Raw genomic sequence first — 19,372 nt, 5'->3', positions numbered from 1 at the left:
CCGTACCATGAAGGAAGCATAATTGTTTCATGTAGACAAAAATTAAAAAAAAAAAAAAAAAAATGTGTTTCATGTATTTTATACTGTTTTTAACTAAAGTTATAAAAATGTTTGCAACAAGTTATACCCCCTTGTGTTTTACGAATCCCGACTATCTCGGGGAACTGAAATAAGGGTGTTAGTGGCTTTCTGACGAGTGTTATAAATCCATCTCAACAAGAGGGCATCCTAGTAAACAGAATGACATCACTGTTTGAAAGCAGTCTAGACCAAAAAAGAAAAAAAAAAAAAAAATTAAAATGTTCAGAGTCAAGAAGGAAATTGAAGATAAACCCTATTGAAAAATAAAACTATCTTCAGAAGAGAAAGAAATATTTTCAAAGTCATTTCATAGTTTAATTGCAAAGATGCTGATTCTTCTCTTAGAAAGAGTTAAGTAAAAACTTTGATACAAAACCAAGGTAAAAAGTACAGTGTTCCCTCATATGTAGATGTACACACGGCATTACGTATAGAGATTAAATTATTATACTTGTCACTAAGTTCTTTATTAATTTTTAAATAAAAAAAATCAAAGGTAATGTTTTGTGTGGATATTGAACTTATTTCATGGTCTCAGTAATTTGGGAAAATAGAAGTAACCTATGAAAATAACAATAAGGGAAGGATGCCGGGGCTGCGAAAAACTTCCTCTAGCCTTCAGGAAGGGAGACAATCATCGGGCAAGTGCAGGCTCCCCAGGCCTGGCTGGGAGGGGGCAGGACTGACGTGTAGCTCGGGCTGGGCTTTCCAGATCATGGACTCTGGCGGGGGCTTCGGCCACCAGGAGAATAGGAAGACGTTTTAAGGGCACAAAGCACCTCCCGGTAGGATCTGACTAACTCGTGTCTAATTTTTCAAATACCTCAGAGAGACCAGTGAACTCATCGGTCTTTCCATGCCAAATCCTGCAACGGTCCCGTGGAGACAGCTTCTCTCCAAATCAGCCACCAAGCAGTTCCCTAGTCCCAGGGGATCGGCCATCTCCTTCTTTTCCTCCTCTCTGGGGGTGGGTGAAAGATCTCCACCTCGCCACCCTGGCAGAGAGACACAAGGGAGAGGTCCCCACCCTTTCCCCGCTGTCTATAAGGGCAGAGGCCACCGGCAAGGACGGTAGGACCCCTGCAGGCTGAGACGGAGGCCCCGCTGCCCTCACACACTCACCAGCGAAAAGAAAGGATGGGTGGGACCCACGTGCGTGTGAAGGAAGACACGGTGCACCAGCCAGGAGCACCTGGGGAGACGCTCCGGGTCACACTCTTCAACCATTCAAACCACACCCTTTAACTGGGGTTGCCAGAGGTCCCCTCTTACAAACAAGCACATACAGCAAAGGATGTTCTGCCTCATAGGTACTTCCAGAGTGACTGGTGTGTGACCGGCCTCCAGGGAGAGGTCCTGGGGCCCCTGCCTCTGCTCTTTGGATCGCAAGCCCTCCCCCTGCCCCAGCAGAGTGTAAATGGAGAGGAAATCAAGGTGTGGGAAAACCCTTTTCCTCTGCAAAGGATGGAGGATGTGGGCAGGAGTTTCCCACACTTCCTTGGGGCTCCCGAGGTGTCCGTTGCCGTGGAGACCTGAGGTGGGGCGTAAATGCTGTCTGAGCTCCTAAACCAGCGCCAGGCTGCCTCCAATCTCAGAAGCGACCATGCGCGTGCCCTGCAAAGCCATTCTCCCTCTGGTAGGATCGGAGGCAGAACTGAGGTTCACAACCCTGCGTCACAACTCAGACCACGCACACTCAAAACGAGGTGCCTGCTTTGTGCCTTTCGTAGAAGAGAGCAAGAACGAACCAACGAGAACCAGGTCGTGAATGTCTCCATCCCACGCCATCTGTAACGGCGCAGTGTGTTTATAAAGCCCACCGCGGGGGGAACGGACTCTTAGGGAGCGTTGTTATCAGCTGGTAAAATTGGACTTGATTACTAAGCAAGGCAGGCTGCATAGGCGCAGCGTCACCTAAAGACCACAGAGGCTGCTTTCCATACTAATATGTCTTCTTTGATCGGGAAAACCTCTGTCACCGGCACATTTGGCATGAGATAGGTGTGTGACCGATTTCTTTCCCGGAGAAGCTTCAGGATTCAGAAATCGAGTTCCGTTTTGTGAACTGGGGTTAACTGACGCTAACGCTATAGTCACGCTACAATGCGCAGCATACGTTCCGGGAGGCGAGAAGGCCTTGCGAAAGCAGCGTACGGCCTTGTAACTGTACGTACTGACTTAAGACACCTTCGTGGTTTAGTACGCGTATGCAAAAGAGAGCACAGCATATCTTATCCAGGCAGTGGTGTGGCGTTTGTCTCCTCCCCAGTACATCCAGGCAGTGACCAACCTGGAAAACACACTAGAAATGTGAGAAAGGCAGAAAGAACTCCTGTGCCGATTCCGAAGGAAAACAAATATATATTAAGCCGTCGTGGCTCACGTGCGCAAGCACGTTAGGCCGTGCCTTTGCTAAAAGCCACAGGTCTTTCAAGTAGATTGATCAGCACACATACAATTAGAGACCCTTTTTACGACACTCATATAGAAGAGCCAGACACTCTCCATTTGAAACTTTTATAATGTTATTACTTTCTTTTGAAGAATAGAATTCTTCAAAAAGCACACCGACACAACTCCGTTAGAATAAACATCGCAAAAACGAACGTTCATGCATGGACACATAACACATCTCGGTGCAAATATTTGGTCAGGAGTCTCGGTCAAAGGGCTCTCTTGGCTGGCAGGCCAGTTCCATTCTTCTCTTTTCCAAGTAAAGAAGCATGTCAGGTCAGAGAAAGCGCTGGGTTCTCACTGCCAACATCTCCCCCACCAGCGACGCCGCTCTCGTGATGCAACGCACCCCCGCCCCATCGGCGTCCCCCAAGGCTGGCGCTCAGCGTGGAGAGAGCAGAACGTCCTCACTTGAGTGTAGTGAGTCAGGAGGTGCTGGTCAAAGGAGCAAGCAGACGATGGAGATGGCCTCTTTCCCTTTCCTAAGCCTACATGGAGAATTTTCCAAGGGAATCCTTCCTGAGGAGAGGCACATTTGCATTTTAGTGAATGAGTGATTCCCGGTCTTCTGGTGGGTATCCAGGCTGCAGACAAACCCTTAAAAGTCCTTCTCACTCAATTACATTTTTAAAGGCCCCATTAACAGAATGTAAATCTTATCACATGGTAGAGGCACCTAACATCACAGGAGAAGGCACAACTGATCTTGTCTCAACCCAGCTTTGCGTACAAGTGCTGCTTCTAGCAGAGACACACGCGTATGGGGGGAGGGGGCGGGGGGGGGGGGTAGCAGGTCACCCCCCAGAAGGCTGGCCATGCCATCTGCCCACGGGACAAGAGCACCGAACCCAGCATGACTCCGAACCTGCTCCGAACCACATACCATGACTAAGAACACCACCTAACACTAAGGGCCTCAGGAATTTCCAAAAAGGAAGAGAAAACCCAAATCTGAAATCAGACACTATGAAACTAAGCATTTCACTCAATTATTCCACAGTATCAGGGGCACCTGGGGGGTGCAGTCAGGTGAGTGTCTGACTTCTGCTCAGGATCTCAAGGTTCATGAGTTCGAGCCCCACATCGGGCTCTCTGCTGTCAGCACGGAGCCCACTTCAGGTCCTCTGTCCCTCTCTCCCTGTCCCTCCCCTGCTTGCACGCTCTCTCGCGCTCTCAAAAATAAACACTAAAAAAAATTATTCTACGGTGGCAGACCACATTGGAATAACGATAAAATGGGATCTTCCTTCTGTGGCATGGTGACTACAAGCCTTCTGGGTTAGGACCTGTTTCCGGCATCCGTAAGATCTACGATTCTATACTCGCCAGATGCAATTTTATTTGTTAAAAAAGTATGACGTTTAGGGTCAGGGCACATTTTTATCCCATGTGTGAGATGTGTTCCAACAGTTCATTTCACATTGAATGCTGAAAGGTATAAAATGAACTAAAACAAATGATACACAATCAGCTGTACGGTGTTGAGCAAATACCACAGACACAGATAAAAGAAAAGGCTCACACTGCACGTCTCTGCTTATCCAATTACGCAGGGAGTTCTGCATTTCTCGAGTCCGCACATAAACAGACGGGAAAATGGTCAGCCTGCAACAGCATTCCCAACTAACAACACTCCGACGCGAACAGAGGCCACGTTCTCAGTATTACTGTTGACGATACTGTGGAATAAACCATGAGGTGAAGCATAACTATTCATTAATTTTTAAATCCATTTCCAGTGATTATTCAGAATCTTGAAGCTAATTCCTAGTTGCACGGTTTCCATTCCATTTATGCAAACCTAAGTAGCAAGCGCATAAGGACAGAAATGTCTGTTACGGTGGAAGGTTACAGCTGACACACAACAGATCTGTAGACCACTGTCTGCTCTCCTTCTCTGGAAGGTCCACTGCTGATGTTTTTTGCCCCCCCCCCCCCCCCGTCAGGGACATTTTTCCCCCCAGATCTTCCTCTAATCTAAATTCACAGAGCAACAACACTGACATTAAGAAGTTAATGCATAGGGGCGCCTGGGTGGCGCAGTCGGTTAAGCGTCCGACTTCAGCCAGGTCACGATCTCGCGGTCCGTGAGTTCGAGCCCCGCGTCAGGCTCTGGGCTGATGGCTCGGAGCCTGGAGCCTGTTTCCGGTTCTGTGTCTCCCTCTCTCTCTGCCCCTCCCCCGTTCATGCTCTGTCTCTCTCTGTCCAAAAATAAATAAAAAACGTTGAAAAAAAAAATTTAAAAAAAAAGAAGTTAATGCATAAATCTACATCGGAGCAAATTGGAAAAGCAAGGTCGGGCTCTCCGAGCAGGGCAGCATCTCTGTCTTCCCCCTCTGTGGACAGCACAAGGGCTCCTGGTTCCTGGAAGACTTCAAGATCCTTCTAGGGGTGCCTGGGAGGGGCTCAGTCAGTCGAGCATCCAACTTCAGTTCAGGTCACGATCTCACAGTTTGTGAGTTTGAGCCCCGTGTCGGGCTCTCTGCTGTCACCACAGAGCCTGCTTGAGATCCTCTGTCCTCCTCTCTCTCTGTCCCTCCCCGCTCGCTCTCTCTCTCTCTCTCTCAAAAATAAATAAACAGTACAAAAAAGATCCTTCTCAACGACTCATTTTAAAAGGTCAGTGTCGGGCGCCTGGGTGGCGCAGTCGGTTAAGCGTCCGACTTCAGCCAGGTCATGATCTCGCGGTCTGTGAGTTCGAGCCCCGCGTCAGGCTCTGGGCTGATGGCTCGGAGCCTGGAGCCTGTTTCCGATTCTGTGTCTCCCTCTCTCTCTGCCCCTCCCCCGTTCATGCTCTGTCTCTCTCTGTCCCAAAAATAAATAAAAAACGTTGAAAAAAAAATTTTTAAAAAAATAAAAGGTCAGTGTCCTTCACGAAAACATCTCGATGCTGCTGTCACTCACCAAGTAATTACAGCTTATTCAGAATCTATTTTTTCGTTTGAGAGTCTTTCCCCTCGCAGCCTAGTTGGTTTTACAAAAGGGATCTCTGGATGCCTTTGATAGATACTGAAGATGTAGGAATTGGGAGGAGTCAGCTTAGGACCTAAGTCCCCTTCCTGCTTCTAGAGACTTCTGTAGGAGAAAGTGGGACGGTGGGGAACGGGCCTGGATGTGGGCGGTTTGCTCTGCACCCCCATTCCCAGAGAGTGCCTTGAACCCCTCCTGAGTGCTCAGCAGGAACAGGACCCCAGCTGGGTAAGACGGCACAAGGTCCTCCCTGTCAGCCCTTCTCAGAACACGCAGGGGGGCTCTTCCTAAGGAACGCTCGAGGGTTCCTCAGAACACACAGGTTCCTCCACACCCTTCGGGGAAAGGGCTCAACCCTCCCTTCCACCTCCAGGAGATCCTAGCATTTGGCCCAAAGAAATGACTGAAAGATGCTAAGTGGAGAGGTGCTTCCTCTGCTGAGCAGCTGCCTCCCTAACCTGGACGAAGACCTAGAAGCAAGTCGTAGTCCCCTGAGATGCCCTCTGGCCACCACTGGGGTCAGCCCCACGAGTACCAGTCTTACAGAACACACCAGGAGGACCAGCTGTGGCACCAAACCAGGGCACCAAATTACAGCTGCCACGCCAGCCACAGGATCTAGAACACTCCTTGTGTCTTTGCAGGACATTTTCTGCCGTGAGGTTGAGAAGTAAGTGCGAATCTCCCCACTAATTACACAGTGGCCAGCAGAGAAATACAGTAAAGTTTTGGATTGCGGATAACTTGTTCTGTGAGTGTTTCACAAGACGGGCAAACATTCCTAGCAAATTTTAACTTGATAAATGTGCAACGTCTTGCAATAGGAGTAGGACATGGCACCGAACATCACATGATCACAAGTGATCCGACGGTTCTTGAAATTTGCTTTGATACACGGGTGCTTTGGATTACAAGCGCGTTCCCAGAACAGATTATGCTCGCAAACCAAGGTTTTACCGTAAGTGCTCCGTAACATGCCTCTATCACAACCACCGCGATGAGCATCGTGCCTGAGATAAGAACTCCCCCAGAGGCATTGGGCCCACATGGTCTGGGAGAAGATGCCGCATGCCACGGCCTCTGTTCTACCCTCGCTAGATCCGTTGGTTGAGCACGCCTCACAATCTCTCCACATTCCAAGTACTGTCCAAACGTGTAGGAGTCCCTCCTTGCCCTCGTCAGCCCAGGTTAACTGCCTGCCAGCAGGCAATGACCCAAATGAACAGCCTGCTGGAGTCAGGCCCCCAACTCCAGACAGAACTACGTCCTCTGCTCACCGGCCCCCACACCGGCCATCTCGCCCCTCTGCCCATCGCCACTGCCCGTCACTCGCTCCCTGCAGCCCCACGCTGCCATCACATCACCCCCACCTCTGTACTCCAGCCCATTCCAATATGGGTCACCTTAGGAAATGGCACCAAACTTGATTCAACTTCAGGCCACACAGGACCCATCCTGCTTCAGGGCCCCTCAGAGTCCCACAACATGAGAGTGTTCCAAGGACACCCATGGCACGGTGCCAAGAAGACAGGAGCACCAGCCCACGGTGGGGGGTGGGGGGGGGGGGGGCCCTGGAGTCACCTCACGTCTACTCCATGAGGCTCAGTCTCCACCCTCCTACACAAAGGTATTAAGAGTACAGAAAAGAACGTGATAAGGGAGACACACGTACTATTACGGGGTAATGGATAAGTCCACTGCAAATAAAGCCAACTTACAAGAAATATTTTCCTTCCGAGTTCATACATGTGATCAGTCAATACCTTGCAAAGGAAAATCTGACCATGACACGTGCTGAAACTCTGAAGCACAAGCTAGGCTGTTTTACTGATGGAAACAGACTAAGACAGCAATTGCCCCACTTCGGTGCTACCCATCTGTGATGTCAGACGCGAAACCGCAGCCTTCGTTGGTGCGAGCCACAGAAACCAGAGCAGGCCCGGCCCTCCGCGCATTCTGGCCTTGCTGCCCAAAGAGCATGTGTTAACTTGTTCCCCTCCCGGGATACGCAGAAAGAACTGTGGTCACACAAGGAAGGACAACGTATCTCCTCTGGTTGCCAGCGAGAACCCTAACTGGACGTTGTGTTCCTGGATTCGAAAAGTTCTTAGGATTTTTTTTGAAATGCCATCCACCAAACTTAGTAAAATGGTAACAGGTGCTAGAAATGAAGGAAAATAAATGGGACCTGTGTGAGCATCTTTCGCCTAAGAAACCAAACTTAAGAATAATGGCAGTGAGGGAGGGTGGTAAGCTCCGGAGGGGGAAAGAAAAAATGAAAAACTGTCTAAATTATTGTTAAAACTTTCTTGAAAAAAAAATCATAGATAGTATTGCATGCCTCAGTCACCTGTAGAAGAGAGACATCTACGATACATCAGGGTAGACAATAAAATGGCTGGCTTGGAGCACCTCATTTACTTTTTAAGGTCCGTCGTAAAATTTTATTAATGGCATCTTAAATGTAAATACGTAGAAAGAAACTGCCAGAAGAGTAAGAACTTAAGAAGAAACTCCATATCCTTTGCTAGAAGTAAATAATGAGTAACCGAAGCAGATGCTTCTGTCTCTAACATGTTAGTTTGCTGACCCTTCAACTTTGACACCTGCTTCTAGAATCATGGAAAATCAGCATATATTATATACCAGACTGTAAATAAATGCTTCTCTGCTGTTCACTACAATGTAGTAAAATAAGCTTATGCTCAAAAGGCAGCTGGGAAAGGGCCAGATGGATTTTCTGGGTTGGGAATAAGTGACACGCCTGGGGAAGGGGCCCCCCCGCCACAATTACGCGCCCAAGCATTCGCCACGGAGCACTTACAATGAGCTCGGAATCCCGCCCCATGGAAATGACAGTTCGGTTCACTGTCCGCAGAAGCTTCTCCATGATTATCTGGACATGCCTCTGGGTTGGCCCCTGGAGGAAGACACAGCAGTGAAAACCAACACCTAAGACCATCATTAACATGCAAGCCTCAGCAGTTGTCACTGAATCCATTTACCCTGTAAAGAGTAAATCAATTATAACCCTTAACGAGATGAAGAATGGCCCTTGTCAAAGGCAAAAGCCTTCACAAAGAAAACGCAACGCATCTTATTAATTATAGTCCATTAGTGATAATTTGTTATATAATCATAGTAATTGAATTTAAGCAAACCTTAGAAATAAAAGCAAATCTGTTTAAACAATATAATGTTTATGATCCCTGATTAGCCCACCAATTAGTTTTCTAGAGACCCCTGGCCATTTGTAAGTGGACAGCAGGCAGATAGCAGCCATAGATTGCTCTGCCTGTCAAGTTCGAATAACCTGGGCATCCAGCACCTGGAATTCAATGTATTTATTTTAGCACATTATCTAAAATCCATAATGTGCCATGGATTCTTCCATCGGGAAAAACGTGCTCTTTTATTTTGTGTGTGATGGGATGAACTTGGCCTGAACCTGGAACTTGTTTAAATACGTTCTCGCGGTGCTCACACACAAGGCCAGGGCAGGAATCACCTTTGAGGCTGGGCCATACATACACTTCACTCCCAACCTTCTCCCCTTTAAGACAAAGGCACTCCCCCTGGAAGGGGGCCTAGAAGCTGGCCATTGGATTAAGGCTTCTAGAAGCTTCCAAAGGCAACTCCCCTGGAAGAGCTGATATAGCCACCCTTGCGACGAAGTGATTCAATCTGATCTCTTTCTTCAAAGGCACTCACCAGGCTCCGAGAGAACGAATCCCTGCAGGAAGGAAGTGGGCAGGACGGGTATGTGTGTGTGCTGACTGGGAAGGTGTCCAGAGGTCACGGGGGAGAGAGCAAAGACTAAGCCCTGCTGACCTTGAAGACCTGGCCCATCTGTCCCCTGCCGGAGGCGCATGGATGGACACGGACCTGTACAGGCACAACTGGAGAGTCGGAGAGTCCGTGCATGTGCACATCCGTGCACAGCTGTGTATGGTGGGTGTGTCGGCGATGGGAGGGCACAGGGTCAGCCTTTTGCACGTGTGCTCGCACCCACGTCTGATTTCAAAAAAAGGTCCACAGGCTAAGCAAACAATTTACAAATACAAAAAGAAAAACCATTTAAAAAGACAAAGACTAGCTAAGAAGGCACAGAAGGAAATGACTGGTGGGTTGTGGAATCTGGGGAAGGAGGCATGGGGCCGTTCTTCTCAAAACTCTAGGAAACACCAATGACTTAAAAAAAAAACCCACTATGTGCATGTATTACTTTATTAAAATAAGAATTGGGGCGCCTGGGTGGCTCAGTCGGTTGGACGTCTGACTTTGGCTCAGGTCATGATCTCACGGTTCGTGAGTTCGAACCCCGCGTCGGGCACTGGGCTGACAGCTCGGAGCCTGGAGCCTGCTTCCGATTCTGTGTCTCCCTCTCTCTCTGCCCTTTCCCTACTCTCACCCTGTCTCTCTCTCTCTCAAAAATAAAGAAACGTTAAAAAAAAAATAAGAATTAAGAAAAAGGAATGTAGATAATAGCCTCCATCTGTGCATTTCCAGTTTCTTTTTTAATGTTTATTTTGAGAGAAAGAGAGTGCGAGCGGGGGAGGGGCAGAGAGAGAGGGAGACACAGAATCCGAACCAGGCATCAGGCCCCCCGAGCTGTCAGCACAGAGCTTGAACTCAGGAACCACGAGATCATGACCTGAGCCGAAGTCAAATACTTAACGCACGGAGCCACCCAGGTCCCCCCGTCCAGTTTTTAACATCAAAGTCATTTTCTGACCTTAAGGGTCAAAATCAAAAATCAGTCTTGGGGAGGCATTCGCCTGAGAAGTGACAGGAAGTAAACTTAGAAAAAAAAAAAAAGATGTTTTTACATTATCATCATACTTCGTGCATAAAGAAAAATCCCTGAAGGGCACCACTCAACAGAGAGAAACAGGCTAACCCGTAAAAGTAAAGGAATCAAATGCGCCTTCCGTGAGGCGGGGGCTCGCTTCCCGCCGCGGCCATTACTCACCACATCCTTCCTGTACAGAACCTCCAAAATGTTGCTGAGCAGGTGGCAGCAGGCCTCCAGGTCTTCTTGTCTCTCCAGATGGTACTTGAGCTGATCCGTCATCATGGGAAGCAGGATCTCTCTGCAGTCTGCAGGGGACACGGGGCTGCCAGTCAGCAGGGGACCCACCAAGATGCAACTCTATTTGCTAGAAGCTTGTTTTCGTAGCATGTTACATTGTTTCCAGCATGTTACATTTACTTTCTCGCATGTGTGAAACTGACATCTGGAGCCGGTCAGATGGCGGGATGCGGGGAGAAATCGTGTCTACCGCTATGGAAATAATTTACACACAAACACACGCGCACGCATCTATGGGTGTATCTCCTTGTAAATGCACAATAAATAACCCACAAACATAGATAAGCACATTTTCACGTACATCCCATGGTGTGCACACAGATCTAAACACCGACACACATCCTGGGGGTTTTGACTGGTTTTCTGTGCCGAAGTATAAGTTCATTGATTCACAACTTTAAAAGAAATACTCCTCACGACAAATATTTTTTGAATTGCAGCTATTCTTATTTTTTCCTGGGAGGACCAAAGCGTGGTTTCCTTCTACTCCCTTATGCCTCATAAATGTTTCTGAGCTAGGCCAGGTCATAAACTTACTAAATTCCCCGCTCGATCTTTGCTCATTCTGGGCAACCTTCTGCTGGGCTCACACCTGCACTGGGACAGTCTGTGGGGGTGCTGAGGGCTCAGGCTCTGGAGAGAGGCTTGTCTGAGTTAAAGTTCTCCTCCCTTCCTGGCAGGGACATCTTGGGCAGCTCCTGATACCCCTGAGACTCGGCTTCCTCATCTCTTAACAAGGACACGATGGCTCTAGCTACTCACAGGTTTGGGGTACGGGGTACTTCCTTCCACGAGGATAAGGACGAAGGCTTAGGCCTGGTTAGATGCTTAGGACAAGGTGCTCGCTCTTAAGACTTACGATAGATCCAGGAGATGAGCCACAGCCTCTCTCTGGCCTCCCAGACAATGCACAGGCAAGAGAAAGAGAGAGAAGTGAGGGAGTAGGCACTGGCTTGGAGATGAGAGTCAGGGAGGCCTCCTTTAGGAGGCAGGACCTTCACCTGCTGGCAAGAGGAATGGCAATTTCCCACATGGGGCAGCCAATCAAGGAATGAGAAACCTGGACACAGAGTCAGGCAGGCAGGAGCATATGACACATTCAAGAGACACATGCACAAGTGGAGGGTGGGGAGAGGAGGAAAGGGCTAAAAGGCCAGACAGGCAGCTGGATACCAGCATGCACATGATGGGTAAGGTCAGGAAAGTTGGGAAAACCAACATGCTGATGGGGGCGGGGAGAGATGTGATCAGAGCAAAAGGCGAGAGTCCCTCTGGCATGGCGCACGGGTAGGGCAGTGGAGACAGGAGGGAGAGAAACCGTCATTTAGCCACTGCAATCGACCAGGCAAGAAACAGTAAAGGCCTGACCTCCGGCTGCAGTGGTGAGTTTGAAAGAGGCCTTGAGGAAGAGAAAACTGGAGGCAGGCTGGACCCGGTGCTCGGTGATGGACGGTGGCAGATAAAGGAGAGTCAAACACAACGCTCCAAGTCCTGGTAATGATGTGTCTGTCATCCAAGGAGCCACGTGATGCCATCCAAAGAGAGGAATGGGAGAAAAGAAGGGTATTTTTAAAAGGAGGGAGAAAAGGACAAGGGTTCAGTTTTGGACAAGTGGAGTCTGAGTTGCCTGTTGGACACCCAAGTGGCCCCATCTACTAGGCAAATGGAGAGAGGGTTCTAGACATTATTTCTGGTTTAGAAACACAGACGAAAGGATCGCCAGCCTCTAGGCAGTAATGAAAGCCACTAAGACCATCAAAGGGAATATGCAAAAGGAGCAGAAAACTGACCAACGTCAGGATGTAGGTGTTAGAACAGGAGATGCGCAGGACACCAAGGTGGAGAGAGCCAGGATGTGGGAGGAGGCGGACAAGTGATGTCACCCAAACAAGGGAGCACAGTGATCAAGGTGGCCAAATACGGTGGCAAGAATGGGTGGGACAGAACAAGCTTGGGGCGTAGCAGTGCGAGGCACACAGAGCCCCCTGAGGCAGCTTCCTGGAATGGCTGAGCGGGGATGAAAAATGGAAAACAGCTCCCGGGAGCACGGCTGTGTAATGGAGGGACACTGGGGTGTAGGGGCGAAAGAACATCTGGATTTTCCTTGGTGCTTCAGATGGGGGCAGAGAAAAGGATGTTCAGAAAATTAAAGAACAGTAAGGACACGAACATGAAGGAGACTGAGGGTGAAATGTAATTACTGACCGTGCCCTCCAGGTGGGAGAGCCCAGTTAACTCCAGTACCGTCCTGCCCTCCCAACAGGAGCGACGTGTTTCCACCACCCCAGTTCTGCTTGTGAAACCAGCCGAGCCACCGCCGTCCCCTTTAAAATGCAGAGCACGACTGAACAGACGGCAGTGCTCCCAAACATTAGATATACTTAGCTTGTCTCGGGATTTCACATGGTGGGCTTACGTTAATGACGCATAAAAGCATGTTTCGCACTAATGTTTCCTGAACTCTTTTAACAGAAGAAGAAAAAAAGGAGCATGCAGCGTTGAAATGGCTCCCGTAAGTATGCTGCGACCCACGTAGAAGACTCTCCCAGGAGTACACGGTCATGAAGGCCCAGGGGTGCAGGTGGGAGTGGGGTGCAGGCGGGAAGCATCAAGGACACAGAAACAGCACAAACCCTGCTGTTCCACCTCCTTCCGGGGAACCGCACGTACGAAGCTCAGGCTCAGGCTTTTGCAAATCCCGTTACGATTTATCCCCTTGAAAAGGACTAACAGCTACTCCATTTTTCCAGAAAGTGTTTTGCCCAGTGATTATATGATTTCACTTGTCGACTTCACAATAAGAGTAATCAATACTTAATGTATGAGGTGCTAATATGCTGTGCGTCTTCTGGGCAGCAGCCGGGCTCACCTTACTGACTATAATGACAGGACTCACCAGAGGTCAGGCAGTGAGACACGTGGCACGCGAAGAAGGCGCTATCCTGTGGGGACCACGACAGTCCTTCCACGTCTGTGTTCGCGGATGTCGGGGCCCTCCCCTTCTCAGCCAACCTTCTCTGTGATGTCAGCAGATGAAGTCACCAAGGAGACCATCTCCCAAATACCAGAGCCCTGTAAACTCACAGGGGAAGTGCTCCAAAGAGCCGAGACCTGCCGTCAGTGCAGAAGCCTGCACGGGTGTCCGAGAGCTGCCCAAGGACCAAGCCAGTGCAAGGGAAATGCGACAAGAAAACTACCCGTGGCAGTGAACCCAGACTGAAGACGCATCGGCCCCAAATGCTGACCCACTGAACACACGCGTCCCGCAAGCACTCCAAAGCCCGGGGTCTTTCCTACAGAACCTCGGTGCTCACAAATGACAAGCACCTTCGGTAGCCCTTGACGTGCTGACCTCAATCACAACACCACATCCAGGGTAAACACTACATGGCGACCTCCTAGCACCCAACAGACTGGAAGGTCTCCTGGCAAACCCGCCCAGGTCCAGCCCTGTTGGCGGCCATCTTCACAGCCCCTGGCAAGACGTCAGCAGGATGATGGTCTTCGTTCCCTTCAGCCCGAAACCCATCGCCCAGCTTAACCGCCCTCACCAGGGGGCCAAGCCCTTGGTCGCCCCTGTCCATCGGGGCATCTCTATCGCTGCCACCATCTCGGAGATCTCCAAGACACCTGAGGGAGCAGCTGCGGCCAGGAATCCCCGGACTCTGACAAGGTGATTAAGGAAAACAAACGACTTTCAGCTAAACCAAACAAGCTGAGGAGGAACCCAACGGAGGGAGAAGACCGGCACAGGTTGGGAGCAGGAGTGTGTCTGCGAACAGTCTTAGAAAATCAGAGGAACACAGCTCTGGCCCCAGAGATGGCCGAAATGGCCCGCCAGGCTCCAGTACCTGGATGCCCTGGCCGAGTTCCATGTCTCCCCACCCCAGTTATCTGTCATGCTGGACGGGCAGTTGTTGACTCCACCGTTCTCAGAGGTGACTGAGTGTGTGAGTGTCATTTGCCAGAATTACCCCGGCGTGAAGAAGTGACGGCGGCCCTGTTCACCTTCGGCAGGAGATGCTGTCACCATCTCCAGCTCCCCGGTGCCGGGCACGCCCACCCGCGGCCCAAGCTGGGGTCTGCGTGTCAGCTGCGTTCCTTTGTCATCCAGCCCCTCTTGACGAGAAGCCACCAAACTTTTGGAAACGCCACTGCCATTTTGTCACGTCGGAAGACATTTCACTCTCTTAGCCCCCTGAGAACATAAAACCCCCTTTGCGAGAATCCTTCTGATGGACCCATAACCGCAAGCTGGATGTTTCCGCAGCTCGTCAGTCCTTCGTCACCCGCCGCACCCATGGGAGCTTAGGAGAAAGGGGACCCAGGGGAGCGGGGAGAATGAAAGGAGCCAATGCTCGCAGAAGGACCTCAGGAAGGCTTCCGACACTCCAGCCCCAGGACGGAGCTCTGAAGATGGGTGCCTGGGCACCTGGGCTGTCCTCAGAGGCCACGATGACCTCAGCAGACATCTCATGCAGGCCTCCAAGGACATAGGGTCACAGGACAGCAGCATCCTCCAGAAACACATCCCAGGCCCCCAGGAAGGACCATGCCCGAGAGACCTTCAGAGGCCGGGGGGACCAAAGCTGGAGGCAAACCAATCGGCACGTCCCGTTGTGACCCGTGATCTGTAGGCCCCGGCAGGACTCACTGACAGACCCGGGCACGGGTGCCCGGCGTGTGGACCGCTGTGACACCTGGGTCGGCCATCTTTTGTCCGTACCGGAATGCAATCTCCGTGAGAAGGGGTCCTGTTCTCACCAAGGGGAGCCCCCCCGCCACACGCATACACATAAACTAGGACCTGAGTGTGCGTGCTCCTCCTTGGAGGCCAGCTGTCACACTATCCTCGGTTCTTTATCCGTAAACCACAGCGCCCGGCTCCCGTTCAGGGGTGACGAGGGACCTGCGGTGCGAGCCGCCCTGTCCTGTCCTCGGAAGACGTCATCGTAACAAGATCTCTCCCCACTTTCTGGTGACCCAGTTTCACTGGACAGCGTCCAAGGCTGTGAGGACAGGAGTGTGCAGACACACATGTGCGTGTGCGAGCGCATGTGCGAGAGCCGGTGGGGGCCACGTGCAACTATAGGCACACAGTATCCGAGGACAGGTGTGCAGTGAGAAGCCAGTCCCCTCCCAGTGTGACACCCCCCCCCCACCAAAGCACACCCACACTAGCCTCCCAACACTCGTCTTCCAGAGGGAGACAGTCCCCAAGAGGGGACCTCTTGGTCCACATTTCGGTCAACTGTTGGGTCTCTTCCAGAAGCGGTGGGCGCACGCCCTACCTAACACCCACGCCTCTCAGCTTCTACCCCGACGTCAAGTCCAAAACTCAAGAGCACAGAGGACAGTACAGCACACACACGCTCACACACACCTCACAATATATGCACTCACACCACACTCACTACACACACCCACACACACACCATACGCGCCCACCCACACACTATATGCACACACACCCACACACACTCATGCTTTCAATGAACAATTTTAAAGCATCAGATGCAGTCTCTGGCAGCTGAGAAACAGGGATCTCCTGTCATATTCTGAATGTCCCAACTTAGTGTCCTGAATACCCTTCCCCCTGAACTAAGTGCCATTTCTGTCCCATGATTCATGCCAACAGTCCAATTAGGTCCAAGGCAGATGGCCTGGGAAACTGGCAAACCCCCCACAAACAAATAAACTCTTGTATTTTTAACAGAAAACACATTTTAAATAAACTACCCACAACTAATCACTTGGAAAACAGCTACAATAAATATTTGACTAGAAGCTTAGGGACCAGGGTCACTCTTCAATTTTGGGACACCGGACTCTCTTCAAGGTCCAGTTTCCCCACACACATCAAGAAATAATAAAATCCACCCTGCTCACTCTCTGCTTTGGGTCTTGGGCAAGTTACTTAACACTCTCTAAGCCTTGGAGTGCTTGGGTGGCTCAGTCAGTTAAGCATCTGACCTCGGCTCAGCTCATGATCTCACAGCTCGCAGGTTCGAGCCCTGTGTCCAGCTCTGTGCTGACAGCTCAGAGCCTGGAGCCTGCTTTAGATTCTGTGTCTCCCTCTCTATCTGCCTCTCTCTCACACTCTCAAAACTAAGTAAACATTTTAAAAATAAAAAAAAAAAAACTCTCTAAGCCTTAATTTTTCTTATCTGCAAAATGGGGCTGTTTACCTGTGAGGTTCATGGTGAGAATCATATGGTATAATGTGTGCATTTGGCAAATAGGAACATTTAATAAATGACAGCTACCAATACAGGTGCTAGAAATAAAATCATCATACAAAGTCAGTCTTTTCAACAAAAAGTACACAAAGACTAACGCCTTCGAGCTGCCCTATCCAAGAGGGGAGCTGGTGACCACTGGAAATACAGCTGGTAGCACTGAGAGATGGAATTTTCCATTTCAGTTAATTTTTAAGTAATTTAGATGTAAATGAAAAAAATGACACTTGCTTATTGGAAACAATGGTATGGAACACCTGGAACAAGTTGGGTGTGTGAATTCACTTCTCAGTGGTAAATTTTATTAAATGTGAAAAATGCAGATTAAGGATCCGTGATGAAAATCTAGCATCCAAATTGAGATGGGCTGTAGGCGTCAAAAACCACACTGGATTTCAGAGACCCAGTGTGGAAAAAAGGAATGAAAAACTATGTCATTAGTAATATTTAGATTGAAGTCATGTTCAGATGGTATTTTAGATAAATCATTAAAATTAATTTCAGCAACTGTGTTGTACTTTTTTTTTGAATGTGGCCTCTAGAAAGTTATAAATTGCATATGTGGCTCACATTCTATCTGTGTTGGACAGCAGGGTCTCAGAGCATGCTAGGAGGCAGATGTTAAAGACCTCCTGTGTGATTTCTCATCTTAATGAACTGGTGTTCGTCAATGGAAGGAGAATCGAGGCCACAGCAGATTTCTCCTATCAGATCTGCCTTCACGTGTATGTGACCGCAGGGTTGCCAATGCCTGTTAGGCTGAGTCGAGGCAGAGATACGACCCACAGGGAGGCCAGAACTAGCTGGCACGGCTCTCCCGATCTTCCCCACCGTAAGAGGGGAACGCAGTCAGCCCAGCGCAGACTGCCAGGAAGGGGCAGGCAAGCCCGGTGGACCCAGACTTCACACAAATCAGCTGTGGGGATCAGAGGTCCCAGCCACCCTGCTCCACCCGCCTCTCCCAGTGTGATCCACTATGATTACAGACAGCAGTAATTCGACATCTGTTCGTCCTCAGCTGTGCAGGCTGAAGCCATGATGATTAATGCTCTGGTAATGGGCACAAAGTAAGAAATATTAATCTTTATAAAAGGTATTCAAAAGGCATCATCAGCTTATAAATGTCCAAGTAGAATATCCGTCTATAACCCCATTACAGCTCTACATTAAGGCAAGATGCAAATTCGAAAATGAATTTGTCCATTTAAAACATTCGTTTTATGAACACTGAGTAATGTGCTGCTTAATTTTTAGTTTGGTCACATTAAACAAATGATCCATAAAGTGCATTTAATAACCTTGAGCCTGTTACATAGAACTGAGATCCAGATTAACACTTTTAATGAGAATTAAACAGTAGGAGCTATATAAATGGGGGATGCTGGTTACTCATTTGTTACAGGCACTCATCTTATTTTCCAACTCTCTAAGAACTCTGTACCCTCGTGATTCAATTGGTTCAAATGACTTTCTCCCTCCATATAAGTCTTCAAACAACAGAAATGCAGAAAATGGAGCCATCAACAGAAGGGATCACGGAAGCCATCTACTTATGTCCAGATTGACAGATGGGGTGCCAGGAGCCAGAGTAAAGGGACATGCGGGGATTGCACCACTAAGCAGCCGAGCCAGAATTAGGTGTCTGATCCCGGAGAGAGAGCTCCTTAGAATAAATGATCCATACATGTGCACGTGCACGTAAACATGTGTGGCTCGGGTATCTTTACATGTCAAGTGCAGATTACGTTTTTCCAAGCATCATTTTAAGGCAGCAAGCCATAAACATTGGTAGTATGAGGAGAATCCATTCACACGGAGTAACTCTAAGTATGTCACTTTTCCTTTTTGAGCTGTAGTTTCTTTGTCAGTGTTTTGGTCAGAAGCTCCTCAGCACCACTCACCTGAGGGCTGGAACTATCAGAAATAAGATAATCTGCATGTGAACTTTCTGCCCAATGTCACAGAATCTTAACTGAGAGGATGACATAGGAATTAAAAGAATTTAATTTATTGAAAATTGGAAGGAGGACGTGGCAGCATAGAGACTGTATAGCAATGGGAAAAGAAGCTGATCAAAGACGTCTTCTGGATGAAATCACTAGACATAATAAAAAATGTGTCATAAGGGTGCCTGGGTGGTTCAGTCAGCTAAGTGCCCAAATCTTGATTTTGGCTCAGGTCATGATCTCATGGTCATGAGACTGAGCTGCTTTGGGTTCCACATTGGGCATGGAGTCTGCTTAAGAGTCTCTCTCTCCCTCTGCCCCCCACCCCCGTTCAATTGCATGCATGCAAGCTCTCTTGTCACTCTGTCAGATAGATAGATAGGAAGGAAGGAAGGAAGGGAGGAAGGAAGGAAGGAAGGAAGGAAGGAAGGAAGGAAGGAAGGAAGGAAGGAAGGAAAAGAGAAAAGAAAAGAAAAGAAAAGAAAAGAAAAGAAAAGAAAAAAGAAAAGAAAAGAAAAGAAAAGAAAAGAAAAGAAAAGAAAAGAAAAGAAAAGAAAAAGCAAGAAAGCAAGGAAGGAAGAAAGAAAGAA

At 49.0% G+C, this 19,372-nt stretch overlaps 1 protein-coding gene across 4 annotated transcripts in view; it reads right to left on the bottom strand.

The window, feature by feature from the left end:
* DOCK1 (dedicator of cytokinesis 1) overlaps nucleotides 1-19,372 on the bottom strand; it is a 528,588-nt gene that overhangs the window by 308,542 nt on the left and 200,674 nt on the right. For all 4 annotated transcript variants that reach the window (XM_058698108.1, XM_058698107.1, XM_058698106.1 and 1 more), the window contains exons 26-27: nucleotides 10,478-10,605; nucleotides 8,330-8,425 (exon numbers count right to left, since the gene is read on the bottom strand). In XM_058698108.1, the coding sequence (XP_058554091.1) occupies nucleotides 8,330-8,425; nucleotides 10,478-10,605 (224 nt within the window). The remainder of the gene's footprint in view (nucleotides 1-8,329; nucleotides 8,426-10,477; nucleotides 10,606-19,372) is intronic.

The sequence above is a fragment of the Neofelis nebulosa genome, chromosome 13 (assembly GCF_028018385.1).
Source record: "Neofelis nebulosa isolate mNeoNeb1 chromosome 13, mNeoNeb1.pri, whole genome shotgun sequence".
Lineage (NCBI taxonomy): Eukaryota > Metazoa > Chordata > Mammalia > Carnivora > Felidae > Neofelis > Neofelis nebulosa.
The sequence above is the reverse complement of the archived record's forward strand: the minus strand, read 5'-3'. Positions and strand labels throughout refer to the sequence as shown.